Source organism: Pteropus alecto, unplaced genomic scaffold (genome assembly GCF_000325575.1).
Source record: "Pteropus alecto unplaced genomic scaffold, ASM32557v1 scaffold40, whole genome shotgun sequence".
Taxonomy (NCBI): Eukaryota; Metazoa; Chordata; class Mammalia; order Chiroptera; family Pteropodidae; genus Pteropus; species Pteropus alecto.
The window spans coordinates 4,587,573-4,605,789 of record NW_006431919.1 but is presented as its reverse complement, the minus strand read 5'-3'; the positions used below and the strand labels follow the sequence as shown (position 1 = coordinate 4,605,789).

The window sequence follows — 18,217 nt, the reverse complement described above, 5'->3', positions numbered from 1 at the left end:
ATGCCAAGGTATACTACTCAGCAATAAAAAAGGAGAAGCTATTGATACATGAGCAACTTGGATGAGTCTTGAGGGACTTATGCTGAGTTAAAAAAGTCAATCCCAAAAGGTTACATAGTCTGTGATTGCATTTATATAACATCTTAAAATGACAAAATTTTAGAGATGGAGAACAGGTCACTGGTTGCTATGGGTTGGGAGGAAGATGAGATGTGGCTAATAAGGTAACATAAGGGATCCTTGTGATTGAACTGTTCTATATCCTGACGTGATGGACACAGAAACTGTACATGTGATAAACTTTCATGGAACTAATTAACATAAAGAAATGAGCACATGTAAAATGGATGAAATCTGAATAGGATGAGTGGATTGTATCTATCAATATCCTTTTTGTAATATTATACTATAGTTATACAATTTGGTGCCATTGGGGAAACTGAATCAAGGGTATATCAGATTTCTCTTATTATCTCTTACACCTGCATGTGAATCTATGATAATCTCAAAAAGTTTAAACAAATAACTTAACCCCCCAAAGCCTATATAATTGTTTTTCTTGGGCTTTTATTTTACCAGACAATGATCTAATCATGTCGGATAAAGATGATACTGAGACTCCAGTGATAACTGAAGCAACCTCCGTCCTTGAAGATGGGAGCTCTGAGCCAGCCAAGAATTCCAAGTCTGTTGACCGAAGTACCAAGCCAGAGAGTAAACCAGAACCTGTAGTTTCTACTCGGAAAAGACCAGAGTCCAAACCTTCCACTGACCTTGAGACTTCAGAAGTTCTCTCTGTTCAGGCATCACAGGCTGCAGGCAAAGTAGGGTATCTATTAAAAATTGATATTAAAAAATGTTAGGTTTAAAAAGAATTTGGAATCAATACTATTTCTTTCATAACCATAAAACATAATTTTCTTAGTTTTATAGATGCCTTTACGAGTAGTTGCCTTTGCTCTGTGGTGCTTACATATAGTTTACATACGTATGTCATTCAAGTAACACATTTCTTTAGCCAAATAATATGTATTTGTTCACTTATACTTTTGGCTAATAATTAGATACCTTGTCCATACACTCTTATTTTCCTCTTATTTTTCCATTTTCCTTTGCTTTTTTTCCTGACTAATGGGAAAAATAGGAAACTGTTTCCAGAGATGAACCCCAGACCAGTTGGGGCTATTGGGGCAGATGGGGCAAGTCCTTGCTCTCCTCGGCTTCAGCTACAGTTGCTACAGTAGGTAAGGTCATCAGTTATTTTATTAATTTTTATGTGTATTTAGCTACAGATCTGTGTTAAAAGTGATTTTGTTTATTTCTCTTCCATGTAGGATGCATTAATAATGACGGGCTGATTTAGTCTGCCACTAGAGTTTGCATTTCTTACTTAGAAGGTTGATGTTTAAGAATTGTTAATATAAAACTCTTCTTTGGTGATAACAAATACTTTTTTTTTCTTTTGGTAGAATGCAATCCCAAAGGTTATATGTGGTCAAAATAACATGTCCTGTGGCTATCACAAAATAAAAAATCTGTGGGTTTGATTTTTGGTTTGTTTCTTCAGTTGTGGTGACTAATAGCAAATGATATTCAAATATAAAAATGTTATCATTTTTTTATCCTTAGGACAAGGTATTTCAAATGTCATTGAAAAGGCAGAGACTTCTCTTGGAATCCCTAGTCCCAGTGAAATTTCAACTGAGGAGCAATATGCAACAGGTTAGTATATGGAAACATTAAGACCTAGAATTATGGCTAAAACCGGAATAGGCGAGCTCATTTTTTTAGTCGATATTTATTGAGTGATATTCAGGGCATGATAGGACTGGTGAGAAAGGGAATTTAGAATCTTGGCTGACAGGGGTCTGTGTCCTTTTAACCACTCATGTGTCTCTATTTCACTTTCCTCATCTATGAAATGGGATATTTTCTATAATAAAGGACTGTTAAAACATTAAATAAGGCCATGAACATAGAATGTAAAAATTGGCTATCATTTTGCTTGGCACAATTAAGAGTTCAATGTCAGCTGAATTTGAATATCGTGGTATGAAAAAATATTTTAATATGTTAGTTTTGGGGTTGTATTTTTTGTGTTTGGAATTTTATGAAGTTGAAGTTTAATTCTGGAGGCCTGCCTTAATCAAGTAGAAACATACTCACTTAAGCCATAAAGGACAGAGTTATAACAGGGGTTAACAGGGTCTGGAACCACAAAATAAAAAGCTTTTCAGGGCCTGAGTTTGCTTTTTCCATCTCTCAGGGACTTTATTGTCTCTCCCTCTTGCTTCTCTCTGCTCATCTGTTATTTTTCCAACTTATAAGAACTCTAGAAGTAGGCCGTTCTTGAGTTACTTTAGTGGCTCATTGATGTCAGAGTTCTGTGCTGGCTGCAGTTTTCTTTGTTGTCTCTATGGTTGCCAGATGATACTGCGGCTCTAAGTGTATTGTTCTAATACAGCTGTGCTCAAAGTCAGGCATTAAGTAGATGGGAAGTGTCATTGCTCCTCGTGTATCTCTTCCTTTAAAGAGAGGAAAAGTTTTCTCAGCAACTCCCTGCATGTTTCTTAGATTCCATTGGCTAGAATAGGGTCTTACGTTCATGCTGTAGCAGCAAGAGATGCTGGGAAAGCACGCTTTGGGTATTTTGATAAACCTCCATATCAGGAAGTGGGTTTAGCAAGCAAGGAAAAGGGGATTAGAATCGGCTTTGAATAGGTAAACAGCAGTGTTTTCCACAAGACCTAAAAGATGTCTACTATACAAGTATTTTAAGAAGGACATAGAAAAACTAGAGTGAATTCTGAAAAGAGTTAGCTAGATAGTAAAATATCAAGAATTAATGTTTCACAAGAGGAAATTGAAGGCATCATGGATATGAAGTCTGGAAGTCTGGAGAATGTATTGGTTCTTTTCGTGTCTCTTCGTACCATGGCGAAGAGGACTTACATTTATTTGTGGCTCATGAAGAGAGACCATTGAAAGTTACATGCACTTAGATTTTAGTTTAATTAAGAGTTTTTAAGGGTTAAAAGAGTTATTTAAAAAACTGCAAAATTAGAATGGAAAGCTTTAGGATAATAAACTCCCATCTTCTATATTTCCTGCGGAGGCGTATCAATTCCCCTGCGAAGAATGTTATAGCTTGTCTTTTCAAGGATGTAAGTTTTGTTTGGCAGGCAATTAAGATATTTGTAGCTTAGATTGATCCTTTTAAGTCTTATTTTTAAGCTTCTTTAGAATGAATCTGGAACAGCCTTTACTCTTAAGTGCTAGTTTAGCCCTACTGCCAAGGCCACTGTCCCTTCTAAGGTCTCCACCTAATTCCCAGATGTTTAGGTCTCTCTACTTAGTTAGTCAGAAGTCATATGTCTTTCAGCCTAGCATGAGCTTTGGGCACTGTTTAGTTTACAGCTCCATGTTAGTTCTTTGCCCAGTATTGTGGAATCTTCCAGTGCATGAGCATCTAACTTAGTATTCAGCCAGAGATTCAAGGTCACTCCTGTGTAGATTCCTAGAACTCTTTACCTCTCTAGCTCCCTCGTCTTCAGTACTCCGACCTGCAAATTCCAGGTGCTTCAGCTTTCCTGGACTCTAGTCTCTGTCTCTTCCACTTACTGAGATTGCCATGCTCTGCTTGGGTTTCCCCTCCCTGTGCTGTTGTCTGGAATGCTAAGCCAATCATAGAGTTCTTTTGTTTCTCTTCTTTCCTGGATCATAGCCTTGTACTAGCTGTTGTCCAATGTTGGCAGGCAGTTATTGCTTATATTTTGTCCAGTTTTCTAGATGCTATGGTAGAAAGGCAAGTCCAATACCAGTTACTTCATCATAGCTGGCAGTGGAAATCCTCCCTATAATAGTTATTTGTTGATCTCTTATAAGAGATTTCAAAGTTAATAAAATAGATTTTTTTCAACGAAACATACTCATTTTTGTAATGCATATCTGATTTTTATAAATAAGCATAGTTTTCTAGGATAAAATTTAAAATAGGCTGAATTTTAAAAAGTTAGGTTTATTGAGCTGTGATTTACATACAGTAAACCTTACTCTTTTCAGGTGTGTCGTTTTATGTGTTTTGACAAACAGTCCTGTTTATACTGTATAATCATAGTCCGTTGTGATTACACAGATAGAGAAAATTTCCTATATCTATATCGACAGTCAAGATACAAAAATATTTTCAGTATCCCCTCCAAAGTTCCTCATGCCCCTTTGTAGTCACTCCCCTCCACCTACTCTCAGCTCTTGAAAACTAGTCATCTGTTTCTGACCCTATGGTTTTCTTTGTCCAGAAGATCATGTAAATGGAATCATACAGTATATAGTCTGTTGATATATATGTATGTATGTGTGTGTGTATCTGTATCTCTCTCTATGTATAGTTTGTTCAAAAGACTGGATTTTATTTCTGGAATGAAATGAAAATGAAAAAAGACTATCTTAGCTTTCATTTTAAAATAGGCAAATAGTTTAAAATAATAAAACAAAAAGCACTAAGTAAGGCCTTGTGTGTGGGAAGCAGGGTCTAATTTTTTAAAAAAATTCACACAGATGCTAATAAAGTAAAACTATCTATGGGCCTTCTGTTCATGTCTGCACATTCTCTCCCTCCTGTAGGAGAGACAAATGCCAAAGAGAATGAAAACTTCTCCTCAATGACTGGACCATTTGGTGTATTCTCGACTATCTCCACTGCTGTTCAGAGCACAGTGAGTAAAAAGTGCAGAGTGGTCTATTCGCTTCCATGATTTTAATGTGTTTTTGTCTCTTTCTCTCTCTTTTCTTTGAAAAGCCATAGAGACTGATTACTCTTATGGCAGTTCAAACTGCTGAAGATCAGTCACTGACCTTAGAGGTAGAGAGAGAGCTACTTGAAAACTTTCTTTAAAGAACTAAAGGTGAGGTCAGGAGGTAAAGAGTAACAGAGAGACAGTGTACATAATATTTTATGGACTAGGAGTTCTTAGTTTGGTGGCCCTAAAAACTTCTCTGCTTTACAAAAATATTTTTCTCATAATTGCGTTTTTTAAGCAAAGGGGAAATATGATATTTATGATAAATATTTGCGAAATTATGGATGATTAGAAACATTTTAAAGGATGTACAAGAAGCTTAATATCTTTTCTACATGAGGACAAATAGCTAGTACTTCTTAATTTTAACTTTTTATTGAAATATAACAAATATACAGAAAAGTAAAATCCTAAGTATTCAGTTTGAATTTCCACAACATGAACACATTCAGATTAAGAAGCAACATGATGGTACATCAGATGTCCCCTCTGTGCTGTATCCCAGTCATCTGTGCCTCCCGCTCTTGCCTACCAAGATAACCACACTCCTGACTTCTACCATCATAGATTAATTTTGCCTGAACTCATACAGAATGTACTCTGTTGTATCTGGCTTTCACTCAACATTATGTTTCTATGATTTATGCATGGTGAAGTTTGTGTGGCATGTTCCATTTTCCTTGCTGTATTCCATCATGTGACTGTGTCACATTTATACATTCCACTATTGGTGAGTATTGGGAAGTTTCCAGTTTTTAGCTTTTACAAAGAGTGCTGCTGTGAGCATTCTTATACGTCCTTTGATAAACGTCAGTACAGCTGTCTGTTGAGTACATAACCACATGTGGAGTTGCTAGGTTATAGGATATTCATAGATTCAGCCGTAGTAGAGAAGTGCTTATATCAGTTTATATTCTCACAAGCAGTGGATGATTGTTTCCGTTGCTCCACCTTCTTGCCAGTGTTTGGTATTGTAAGCTATTATTTTATATAATCAAAACACAGATGTCTTTTTTTCCAATATTATTGTAATGATCAGTGGGGGTTTGGATGCCTTAGAATTCATTGGGAAAAAGACAATGGATGTAATAGCAGAAGGGGATCCTGGATTTAAAAGAACCAAGGGTCTGATGAACCGGCATTCTACACTATCTCAGGTACTATTTATCTTTACCTGTTTACTTCTTGTTTCTGTTTTGATCTGTGTTTTTGCCTGTGGGAACTTGGGCCTTTGTTAGTGTTTCCTTTTGAAGAAATTTCAATGATCTTTTTAAAGTAAGGCTTTTTTTTTTTTTTTTTGGAGGGTGTAGGTGGGACAGTGAGAGCTCTAATACTTAGAAAAATGCCTAGTTTATTTTTCTTTTCTTTTTGCAGGAAGCTTCTGTCAGTGCAGTACAAGATGCCAAGCCCTTTCATAGTTGTTTATTAGATTAATGTTTAAACCATTTCCAGAGAAACACCTGGTTTCTGGGGTGTTATTTACCCTGTCTAGAATAAAATTATGTGTGATCATTTATTTTTCCCTGCAGTTCCTGAGGCTATCACATTTGAATTGCAATGCCAAAAATGAAAGAGCTATACTCTGTGCTGTTACCCATCTTAGCTTTGCCTTTCTCAACTCTCAAAACTCACCATTGAACTCTTCATTACTGCTGCAGTTTAATAACTCCATCTCTTTTTCAGGTTTTACGAGAGGCGAAGGAGAAGGAAGAGCAGTGGACCTCCAATGAGGTTACCGTAGACATGGACAAGAAAACTCACTATGGTCTACTATTTGATGAATTTCAAGGCCTTTCACATCTAGAAGCTCTGGAGATGCTTTCCAGGGAAAGTGAAATAAAGGTAATTTCAGAACAATTGTAACTGGAATAGTCTCCAAACAAAGGAATGCTGCCTAGTTTCTTTTTGTACTGTTGGAAGATGAAATGTATTTCAGAGGAAGGCTTGAGACTATGAAAATATGCCAAAACGAACAAACAAACCAAGAAGCTATTTGAAATAATTACTAGAAATAGAATGAGTTAAGTGTTATTTCTCTAAATTTAAACAAAAAGAGATTAACAAAGAGGTCTTAATAGCACATTTGTTATTTTTTCTTCACCTTGGTTTTTTTAGTTTCTTTGACTTAAGTTGCCAGTTTGGATACAGTTACCTGTTAGCTTTTAATTGATTCAAGACTATTTCATTTCCCCCCTAATTTCTAAGCCCTTATTAAGCACTAATAATTTCCAGACATTTCTGGCTTGTATTATTTTTGGAAGTACGAATTCTGCCTTTCTGTAATGAGCAGAAGTGTGGTCTGGATCTTTGTGTTAAGATTCTTAAGGAATACTTGTGTTGGTTGGTGAGCTCATAATTTTGATTTTAACTTGATATACAGCCTCTTCTTTATTTGAGAATCTTTTTTTTCTTTCATACTCCCACGACTTTTTATTATTTTATATTATGTTGATTCAGGTGAAATCTATCCTTAGTTCTTTAAGTGGAGAAGAATTAGAGACGCTAAAACTTGAATTGGAGCAACTGAAAGAAGCATTTTCCTTAGCAGAGTTCTGTGAAGAAGAGGAAGAAGAGAAAAAAGGTAATATGAAAACCTAGCATCTGAGTGGGAAGGATTGTGCAGTGTATTGCTCTTAAAATAAATTGTTTTCTCTCCAGTTATACTTGCCCAATTTTACTTTTTTCATGGAGAATTTTCATGCAAAATTCTCTACTACTTTGTACCTGACTAAGCATTGATGTGAGCAGGTAGCCTTATGTGCATGTTTCCCCACCCTCTTCACTCCCCTACCCCAAATTCTTTGTGACTTCTCCAAGTCTAATCTTGCAACTCACATCTCTGCCTGCTTTTTCAGTTAGAGAGCTGCCCTTGTCAGATTCCTGTCTCAGTCTGGCTGGTCATCCCTATGAGATTTATATCCCTAGGTACTGCTCTCATGCCTCTCTGGCTCCTGCGACCCCTGTCCTCATCTTGAATCGAAGCATGCAGGGTGGCAGTTATCCAAAATGTGGGTGATAGTTGGTCTTTTTCATTTTTGAAAGTTGTTTTTTTATGCCATATTTTTAAGATCTGCATACCTCAGAAAATGTAAGTGTAATAACTACTCATTTTTTCAAAATTATCAGGAATTTAATGGTTTATATAAAGCATAATTTCCAGGCAACTGAATCTTAAGCTTTGAGTTACTTTATGTTAACATTTTAACTGGATGTATTTCTAATATATATTACACACCGAATAGATTTTTTCTTTTTAGTAGAACATAGTGAATACAGTTTTGCCTTTTTTTCGATGAAACAATCAGTTATAAACATTAAAAGTCAATTGAAAAATTCTTTCAGAGTCTATCAAGACATATAGGATCAATCACTCATGTGGTAAATTTTATCAGTGATTTGAAAAGTATGGTCTGTGGATCCTTGGCTCTCCAGGACCTCTTCAGGGAGTCCATAAGTCACAGCTCTTTTCTAAATACCAAAATATTATTTACTTTTTGTTTGTTTGTTTGTTTGTTTTGACATTTGCACTAAGGATACAAAAAGAGTGGTGAATAAAATTACCAGTGCCTTAGCACAAATCAGGACAGTTGCACCGAACTATACTGATATTATATTTTCACTGCATTCACAATAAAAAAAAAAAAAAAAAAAAGGAAAGAAGTTGACAGTTTCGTTTACCCTGTCCTGATGAAACAGTAACAGTTATTAATTTTATTAAATCTTGACCCTAGAGCATACTTTTTCATTTCTGGGTGATGCATACTGAAGTTATCTCAAGGAAAAGCACTTGTATTGTCTGTGTTGTAAGCTGAATTACCTGTTTTTTTTTTTTTTCTTTCATGAAATACCATTTTTATTTTAAAAGATTACAGTCACACAGGCTATTCAGAGAAGAATATTTAGTAAACATTTTCTTGAACGAAGTGTGCCTTCACTTCAAGGAAAACAACTGAACAGTATTTGTGACTGATGAATTGCAAACTAAGCAAAGTTAGGATTTTGTAAAACATATTTTCTACTGTGGTGAGCTTGACAGCTTCCCAGTGCTTACAGATTTTTCCAGTCAAATCCGTGGTGAGAATAACAAATTTGATCTTTTGGAGATATTACATAATGAAATGTGTTAGCATTTAGAAGATCTGAATAACTCCAAGAATCGGTATCTTCTAAATGACTAATATGTGATGTTATAAAATCATGGCCAAAAGATAGACTGATAGATTTTAATTTACTGTAAATGAGTTCAAAATTTCATGATATGAAATTTCAAATTCTACATTGCAACTAACTTTTAAGAAATAAAGATTCGTTGAGTTTTGGTGTAGTATTAAAGAATATCCACAATTATCTGAAAAGGCTATTAAAATAGTTCTCTTTTTTTGAACTATGTATCTTTGTGAGCATGGATTTTCTTCGTGTACTTGAAGAAAATGACATATCATAACAGATTGAATGTAAAAACAGATCAAATAATCCAACTGTCGTTAAGCTAGACATTAAAGTTTTGCAAAGATCTAAAACAGTGGCAGTAATCTCACAAAAAATTTTTTTTTTGAAAAATAATTATTTTTCTTAAAATATGTGTTATTTATGTTAAGTAGTGGGCTCATTGTTTTTAATGAATTAATATCTTAAACATTTCAGTTTTAATTTTTAATATGATAAATATTGATTGACATATAATTTACATTAAAAAATACTCTTGGGGTTCTCAAACATTCTAAGAGTATATAGGGGTCCTGGGATCAAAATGTTTGAGAACTGCTAGATTAAGTTATCCTAAACTGCTATACTTTTAAAAATGTCTCTAGTTGTTTTTTAAATTGTACATCTTTATTTCCTTTTGTGCATTTATCTGCCCATTTTTAAATTATCTTCACTATCATTGAGCTTGCTTCTGATAATACCCTAAAATAGGATTTTTTAGAGAATGAGATAAAAGTCTATAAATTAAAGTTCCATTTTTCCCCTGCACTCTATTGGATTATTTTGTGAACCTCTTGGGGTACATGCATCTCAGTATGGATTTAGATTATTGTACCCACATAATTTTGAGCTTAGCTGAGGTTTTAGATTTTTAGATAGTAGGATATGATTAGAAGTTGTTTAGATGTGTTATGTCAGTTACAATAGTATTATTTAGTGAGATTAGCTTTTCCCAAACCATATTATACCTGGGGTCACTAAACCATTTGAATTTTCTACCTTGAATGCCAAGAGGGAAGGACAAAAGAATAGCAGATGAAGAGAGAAGAGCCAAGATAGAGTTTTTTTCTCTAAGGATTTTGGGTAGAAAGCAGGTATGAAGCAGTAATAATCTGCCCTGATAAACCATAAAGTAGTGACTGAGAAGTACTCATGCAGATTGTTAATGCTGGATAATGTTGTGCACAAAAGTTCTCTCTGCATTCTGTGGTGCAATGAAGCCTTTGGCTGGGCTTCAAAGGAGACATTGAATAGGATTTAGATGCATAGGGAGGAAATGAGAGCATTTTCTGCCATTTATTTATATGTGTTGATCGTTTTTTGATCTTGACTTGCTTATTTGCATGTATGTTTCTCAAATATGAGTATTCTGTGTTCCCCGTCATCTCCCACCAGGCTTATTCCAACAGCTTCCTTACCATCCTTCCAACATTCTGTAATTCTTTTTCCTCTTATCCTGGATCCTGGGTTATTGCCTTAGCCTTCCAGCCTCAGTTCTTGTTTCCCTTTCAGTCCACCCCCCACCCTAGGAGCCAAAGTGATCTTCCTAAAATTTAAATTGAATGTATCTGTCTCTTTAAAATCATTCAGCAGCTTCTCATTCTCTTAATAAATTTGAATTCTTCACCATGGTTTATTTCCTCTATTACCTGGATTTTATTTTCCTTCCTAGCTTCATTTTACCCCACTTCTTTTCTTTACATTAAAACACTTCCAACCATGTTAAACCTCTTGCCATGCATTCTTTCACTTTAGATCTTTTACCTCTTTTCTCTGGCTGAAACTCTTCCATTCTCCTGGCTGACTAACTGTACTCATTTATGTGCCAAATTAAGTTCTTCTTTGGAAACACATGCATGGTGTCAGCTTAGGACTCTGCCTTTACCAGTTCTCCATTTTTACTTCTAGGATGTGATACAAAGAGCACAGGATTTAGAATGGGGGTGGAAAGGTTAAGGTTTGATTCCTAATTTGTTATGAGATTTAGAGGAAATAATCTCTTCAAGCTCTAATTTCTTCATCTCTAAAATGGAATAATGACACTCTTCTTATAAGCCCATTGAAAGAATTCACTGATAAGTATACCTAACAGGATTATATAAGCACTAAAGTACCATGCTCATATAAATCATGCTGCTGCTGTTATTACTACCACCATTCCTCTCCTTGTCCTTTTCTTGTCTCACCCCTGCTGCCCCGATGATCCTCACTGGTCTTTTTGCAGTGTTTTACATGGGATTTTTTTTTTTTTTTCTTAGAGGATGAAGACTTTACCAAAGAGATAACAGAGTTATTTTCCCAGCTGCATGTCTCCTCCAAACCAGAGAAACTTGCCAGGGTGAGTTATTACTTCTTTGTGATGTTCTTTTTTTTTTTTTTTTTTAAACTTGTGTGGGTTTAGTGAAAAAAGAAGGTAAGATTGTAAATTCCTGGCAAGAATGTCATTGAAATTGAGGGCATATTCTGAGTTCCATACCTTCTGCCTGCCTCCTGCTCTCACGGGTTAAAAAACTGAACTCACAATGGCAACCCCTATTCCTTCCCCTGGAACATATGCATCTCTCATCCTTACTTGTTTTTGTTTGGAATGCTTTGCTTGTCTGAAATCTTAAATTAAGCCACAGCATTGGTTAGCTTAAGTTGGAAGTACTTACCAGGTTTCATGGTACCAACGGGCTAGCTACTGTCCTTAGAGCTCTGAATGTTTCAGAGATAATGGGATGTGGCCCCTGGTCTTAGGAAGCTGGAGGTTGCCATTTCCTAGAGCCCAATGACTCAGTTAATGACCATTTAGCTTGTAGAAATGGGAGTCTCTTGGCCTAGGCCTTGGTCTTAGGTGGTGATGCTTGAGCTGTCTTTTTATACATGCAGAACATGGAGAGACTTTAGTCAAAGATCAGAGTGGGTAGGGAGGGCCTGTTTCCAGAGCAGTGTCCACATAGCATATATGCCAGTGCCAGCTCATGGGTCTTGGGCTGCTTGCTGCCTCTTCGCCCTCCTCTCCCAATCTCAAGAAACATTTCAGTCCAGTTAGCAGCAGGCACACATTACTTCCTGGCCAGGGAGTGCTGATAGCCATTATATAGTCATCACAGTCATAACCTTCTCCTGCATACTGCACGGTAAGGAATGTGATGCTTGAGTGATGCTATCCTACTCTCCCATGCCCAGTAAAAATGCTGCATTCTCCAAGGAAGCTTTTCACACCACCCACCAGCTGCTCATCTCCCTCGTCTCAGCTGTAGCACTTTACTACAGTACTTTCTAGCTTGTATCATTGTATTTTTGTTGTGAAAATAATATTAAACTTAGAGAAAAGTAGCAAGAATAGTACAAACAACATTCATATACCTTTTATACTAGTGTACCTATTGCTAAACACTTCATTTGCTTAAGCATTTGTGTTTATGCATGTGTTCTCTCTTTCCTTCCCCTATCCCTTCTTCTCCCCTCCCCCCATCCCCAGAACACGTGCGCGCGCGCGCACGCGCGCACACACACACACACACACACACACACACACACACACCCTACGTCATTATTATTACTAATGGGTCTGTTTTTGAGAGTAAATTATAAACATTGTAGCCCTTTACACCTACATATTTTAATACATATCTCCTAAGAATATGGATATTCCCTTACCTAATCACAGTATTTACCAACTGCAGTAAATTAAACATTGATACCAGACTTTACTGTTATCCACATTCCAGTTTTGTTAGCTGACCCGATGATGTCCTTTATATCAAATTTTTTCTCTAACTTTAGAGCCAGTATATGATCACAGATTGTATTTAGTTGTTGTATACTTTTAGTCTCTTTTAATCTGGTATTAAAAGTTCCTCAGTCTTTGTCTTTTATGATATTGACATTTTTGAGAAATACAAGCTCCTTCCGTCCTTTATAAAAACATTATTTCTTATTTGGTGTTCATCTGATGTTTTCTCATGATTACATGTACAGGTTATACATTCTCAGCCAAAAGACCTCATAAGTGATGTATCCTGCCCATGGTATCACATCGAGGGGCACACGATGTCCATCTGCCCCTTATTGGTGGTGTGCTATCTGATTTTTCACCGTATAGTTATGTTTTTTTCCTGTGCTAATAATAAGTTTTCTTTGGGGAGACATTTTAAGATCATGCAAATATCCTGTTCCTCATCATAATTTCCTTCTTAGATTTAGCATCTATTCATGATTCTGCTGCACCAGTCTTTACCATGATGGTTGCAGGATGATGATTTGTTTCAACCCTAGCACGTGCTCCATTGGCTTAAATATTTAAGCATAAAGGACTGTAATGTTGATAATTACCAATTGGCTGTCTGCATTCTACTGCAGTTAAGACAGCCTATCTCTGCTTCCTTATTTCTTTATAGAGATCTCACAGATTTCTATTTTTCCCCCATTGGTTTATAATTTACTGTCCCTAATTTGGCGTTCAAATTATCCTTCTGGCTGACTACTGTTTAACATCCCCCTGTCATTTTTTGAATTTTTTTATTTTCTGTCATAACAAGATATTCTAGACTCATCTTGTACCTTCTACATTCTAACCCTATAATCAGCCATTTCTTTGAGGAGCCATAGTTCCTTTTTGATATCACAGACCAAAATCTGGATGATAGATATGCTCATTGCTACTGGGATGTCTTTGCTTCTAGGCCCTGTAGGTAGAGCTAGGAAATATATTCAGGAACACATACGCACACCTATATGTGTATACATATAAATGAGTGTATGTATATGTGAATAAATGTACACATGTACACACATACATATTGTAGAGATCATGAATTCATCCCTACAGGATTCTCCCTTGTCTTTTCCCATTACACAATTGTTTTTCTGTTCTTCCATAGTAAGAACCCTGCCTCCCAACAACATTAGAACATTTCCTTATTTTCTCAGTCCAGTAATGCATTTGAAACGGTTTCATTGCTTTGCCTTTGGTACTGTAAAACCAACCTACAAAAAGAATTTGTGATTTATTTGCTGTCTCCCTATGTTAATTTAATTTTGGGGTATATAGAATATTAACATGTTTCCAAAAATAAAAACTACAAAAATAGAGAAGTGTCACTCTCTCCGAGTTCCCGTTCACACCATTCTCCCCTTTTCTTTTAGGTTTACACTTTCTTGTATATCTTTCCTGAATTTTTTTTTAGATAGGCAGATACTATTTTAAAGATAAGCAGATATATTTTCTTATCTCCTTATACAAAAGTTAACATGCTATATATATATTTTTAGCACTTCGATTTATTCATTTACCCTTCTACATATGTATTTTCATAAATTTATCATAGGTTTATTTTTAATTTTTTTATAAATGTGTGTATCTTACTTCCTGTCCTAAATTTTAAATTTCTTCAAGGCTGGATCTGTGCATAATTGGTCCTTAAAATCCCACCACTACTATCTTCCACTTTCTCCGTGGTCTTGAGCAAGTTACTTAACCTCTCCATGCCTCAGTTTCTCTGTTAGGTAGGATTTAATGTGTTGATACACACAAAACTCCACAGAGTACCTGGCCCATAGTAAATGCTCACCATTGGTGGTCTTATAGAAGCTAGCACAATGTATTATACAGTAAGTTTTCACTTAATGAAGTTGATAGATTCTGCAACTTTAAGCAAAACAATGTATAATGAAAACCAGTTTTACCATAGGCTAATTGATATAAACAAAAGTTAAGTTTCTATGGTATCTCATCAACGTTATAACATTGAATGAAATGACATTATTCAAGGACCTGCTATATATATTTTTTAATGTACATGTGTTCAATAAGCCTTTATTTTGCTAGGTTCTAGGGAAACAGTACTGAAAAAGACTGTGCTCAAGAAGATAATAAATTATTTTTAAAGGGCTAGTCACCCTTTATTTATCTGGTAGCTCTAGCCATTTTCTGAAAGCAATTTTCATACTGTTTATATTTTGGACATTGAGACTTAAGATATAGAATGATTAAGGACCAGGGCCTGATTATTCCTAAGGATTTATATGGTAAGTATGTGTGATGTAAGGGAAAGCAGTGAAACAGGAGTCTGAGAACAGTTATGATTCTTATTCTGACCCTCACATGTAATGTGGGAAAATCTCATTTTTTTTCTCTAGGCCTCATTTTTTTTTCCACTGGAAAAAAATAAGTGGTTGAAGAAGCTAAGAGCAAAGGCACTATTTAATTCCTAAGTCTCCAGATCTTACCAATGGGAAGTTCCAGGCTGAATTCTTGGTGGGGGGTGGGTAGCATTGAAATTTTTTTGAAAGGGATGATAAATTACACTGAGTTGGCACAGTAGACCATAATGACTTCACTTAATGTATTTATTACCAGAGAGGTCATTTCAGTATGCACTATGCCAGCTGAAATATCTCCAAGTATATTAAATTTATGGTATCAGTTTTCTTTTTGTTTTATATGGCCTTATCTCTGTCCATTTTTCTTTTTTTAATCTCAGATAAATCAATCTCTGGTTTTCCTCTCATTTTATCTTTTCAAAGAAATTGTAGAGAATTTCACAAACTGTTTCTACTTATGATTCCTTCCAGCCTCATCTCTCATTTTTCTATAAAAATCTCATCACTCCAACCTCATCTTCTATCATGCTTCTCCCATATTGTCTTTCGTTCTGTCCTTTAAATACACCAACCTGATTTCTCTCTGAGTACAATTCTCATTGTCTAAATATTGACATAGCTGACTCCTTTTAAACTTCAGATTTCAACTCAAATCTTACTCTTCGGAGACCGTTCCTGACCACTCAAAGTCTGCTTTCTATTCACCAAGTCCATACTTTCCATTATTTCATTTTATTTTCTTCACACACATGTTTGCTTGTTAATTGTCTTTTTGTACTGGAATAAAGAACAGGGCCATAGTTTGTATTAGTTGCCATTGTATCCCCAGCACCTAGGATCGTATATAGTGCATATTTGTAATAAATGAATGAATTAATAAATACTTGTGCCCTATATGTACTGGTCTTGCTAGTTATCTCACAGTTTTCTTAACATACTTTGTGTGTTCTTGCTTCCAATTCTTTATATGGTTCATCGTTTGTCTGAATTTAAGAGTTTAATGTAGGAAGGTTATAGATCAGAACCAGGTTATTCCTGAGGGATTTTGTGGGAAGCTTTATTATAGGGGAAAGAACCTTGAAATGAATATCTGGATACATAGGTTTTGCTCTTGCTCATTTATGTTGTGGCCTTGGGGTATAGCCCCACCTATTGATCCTTAAAGGCTCAACCCCAATGCTATATCTGTAATACAACTAGTGATTCTTTCACTTCTCATTTGGAATACTCTCTGGATTTCCGTTGCCAGGTTACATCTCTGAATGCATTTTGTCTATAAGTTACTCAAGTGGATGCCTTCATTTAATGACAACAAACATTTTTTTAGAAACCAGGACTCACTCAGTTGGAAATGACAGAAACTTAAGTCAAAATGGCTTAAGAAAAAGGGGCATTTATTAGCTCAAACTCTCAAAGCAAGGGGCAAGACTGGCTTCAGGCATGGCTATCCACCCAGAAGCCTTTCCCCTCTCCATGTCTTGACTCTGCTTTCTTCTGTTAGGCTTCGTTCTTAGGGAAGCTTTTCCACATGGTGGTAAGATGACCTAGAAGCTTCAGGGTGACTTTTTCTAGTGAGTAACTCCAAGAGAAAGGAGACTTACCTTTTTTAGTAATTTTATTGGATGTCCTGAGGCTGGTGCCCATTGACCTGGCTTAGGTCACTGTTTCATTCATGAATTAGTCACTGTGCCAACTGGGAGATTAATATTCTCAGTAGCTGAACCTGAATCGTTTGCCAACCCTTGGAGCCAGAGGATGGAGCAACCCCACTCAAACCACATGAACTGAGAAAAATCTAGAACCTACTATCAAAAGAAAGGACATATGGAAGCTGGCTAGGTAAAAATAGTAGATGATTTCTGCAGGCACTGGGTGTGCAAATCCAAATGAGACACTACATTTATCTTATAATAATGTAGGTTATTTAGGAGATAGTCGTGTAATTAATTTTAGTGTATTTTGGTAAGTTCTAAGTTGAAAGGGTGCTCTGGGGACTGTGGACATACAGAGAAGAGTTGTTTAGGTGCTCAGTTTCCTGGAAAGCCTTTGAAAGTTACCTGGAAGAGATGATGTTTGGGTGGAGATTGAAAGGAATTAACAGCTGCCCTGATTTGGGAGAAAAAAAATGAAAGGGCATTCTGGACTAAGGGAATAGCATGAACAAAGAATAGGCACATTGCAGGTCATTATTATCAGATTTGAAAGTAGTTAAGAGATGAAGTGGTAAGAGATGAAGCTGGACATATAGATAAGGTCTGGGTCATGGGGACTTAAAATCATGTGAAAGAGCATGATCTAGTTGATGTGGAGTCATTGAAGGGAAGAGGAATGATCAGCTCTTGGCTTAGATAGATCACTAGTAGCATTATGGAGGATGGATTTACGATGAGCCAGATCAGAAGCGGAGAGACCAGAGTACTGTTGCCACAAAGTGGATCCGAACCCAAGTAGTGATAGTAGAGAGGAAGAAGAGAGACTGATTGGAGAAATATGTAGGGTAAAAATCAGACTATATTGGTGATTGATTGGAAAGGTAAGAATCTAGGATGGCTCACATATTTTGGCTTGGATGAATGGTATATGGGAAATAAAAGATAGAAAAAGACGATGAATTAAAATTTTGTACATGCCTATAGAGATACCTTGAGAATATCTTGATTCATACGTCCAGCAGGCAGTTGGAATGTGTTGTTTCAGGAGAGGTCAGTGAAGGAAATAAGGACTTAGGAGTCAGCAGCAGGTAGGGAATAGTTAAAATCACTGCAGTAGAATAGATGGACAGGAGAGGGAGTAGGGCGAGGAGAGAGCCAAGGCTAGAATTTTAGGTAATTCTGTTGTTTAAGGAATTGCCAAAGCAGTTCAGTACATACAGGAGACTGAGGAGGAATGTCATAAGGGGTGGGGGGAGAACCAGAAGAGAGTAGTGTTATAAAACTTAAAACTAGAAACAACCCACAGGTCCATCATCAGAATAGACAAATAGTGGTATATGAATAAAATGAAGTACTACACAGCAATACATAAGAACAAACTGCTGATATATGCAACTACATAGGTAAATCTAACAGGCAGTATGATGTGCATAAGAAGCCACACAAATTAGAACATACTTATGATTCCAT

The 18,217-nt window shown here is 36.1% G+C and overlaps 1 protein-coding gene across 2 annotated transcripts in view; it reads left to right on the top strand.

Moving 5' to 3' along the window:
- Window positions 1–18,217, top strand: part of FAM114A2 (family with sequence similarity 114 member A2) — a 30,302-nt gene that overhangs the window by 3,260 nt on the left and 8,825 nt on the right. For both annotated transcript variants that reach the window (XM_025043056.1, XM_025043057.1), the window contains exons 2-10: window positions 580–824; window positions 1,145–1,244; window positions 1,630–1,722; window positions 4,624–4,719; window positions 4,870–4,874; window positions 5,831–5,956; window positions 6,483–6,641; window positions 7,257–7,380; window positions 11,264–11,343. In XM_025043056.1, the coding sequence (XP_024898824.1) occupies window positions 594–824; window positions 1,145–1,244; window positions 1,630–1,722; window positions 4,624–4,719; window positions 4,870–4,874; window positions 5,831–5,956; window positions 6,483–6,641; window positions 7,257–7,380; window positions 11,264–11,343 (1,014 nt within the window). In that variant the 5' untranslated portion in view covers window positions 580–593. The remainder of the gene's footprint in view (window positions 1–579; window positions 825–1,144; window positions 1,245–1,629; window positions 1,723–4,623; window positions 4,720–4,869; window positions 4,875–5,830; window positions 5,957–6,482; window positions 6,642–7,256; window positions 7,381–11,263; window positions 11,344–18,217) is intronic.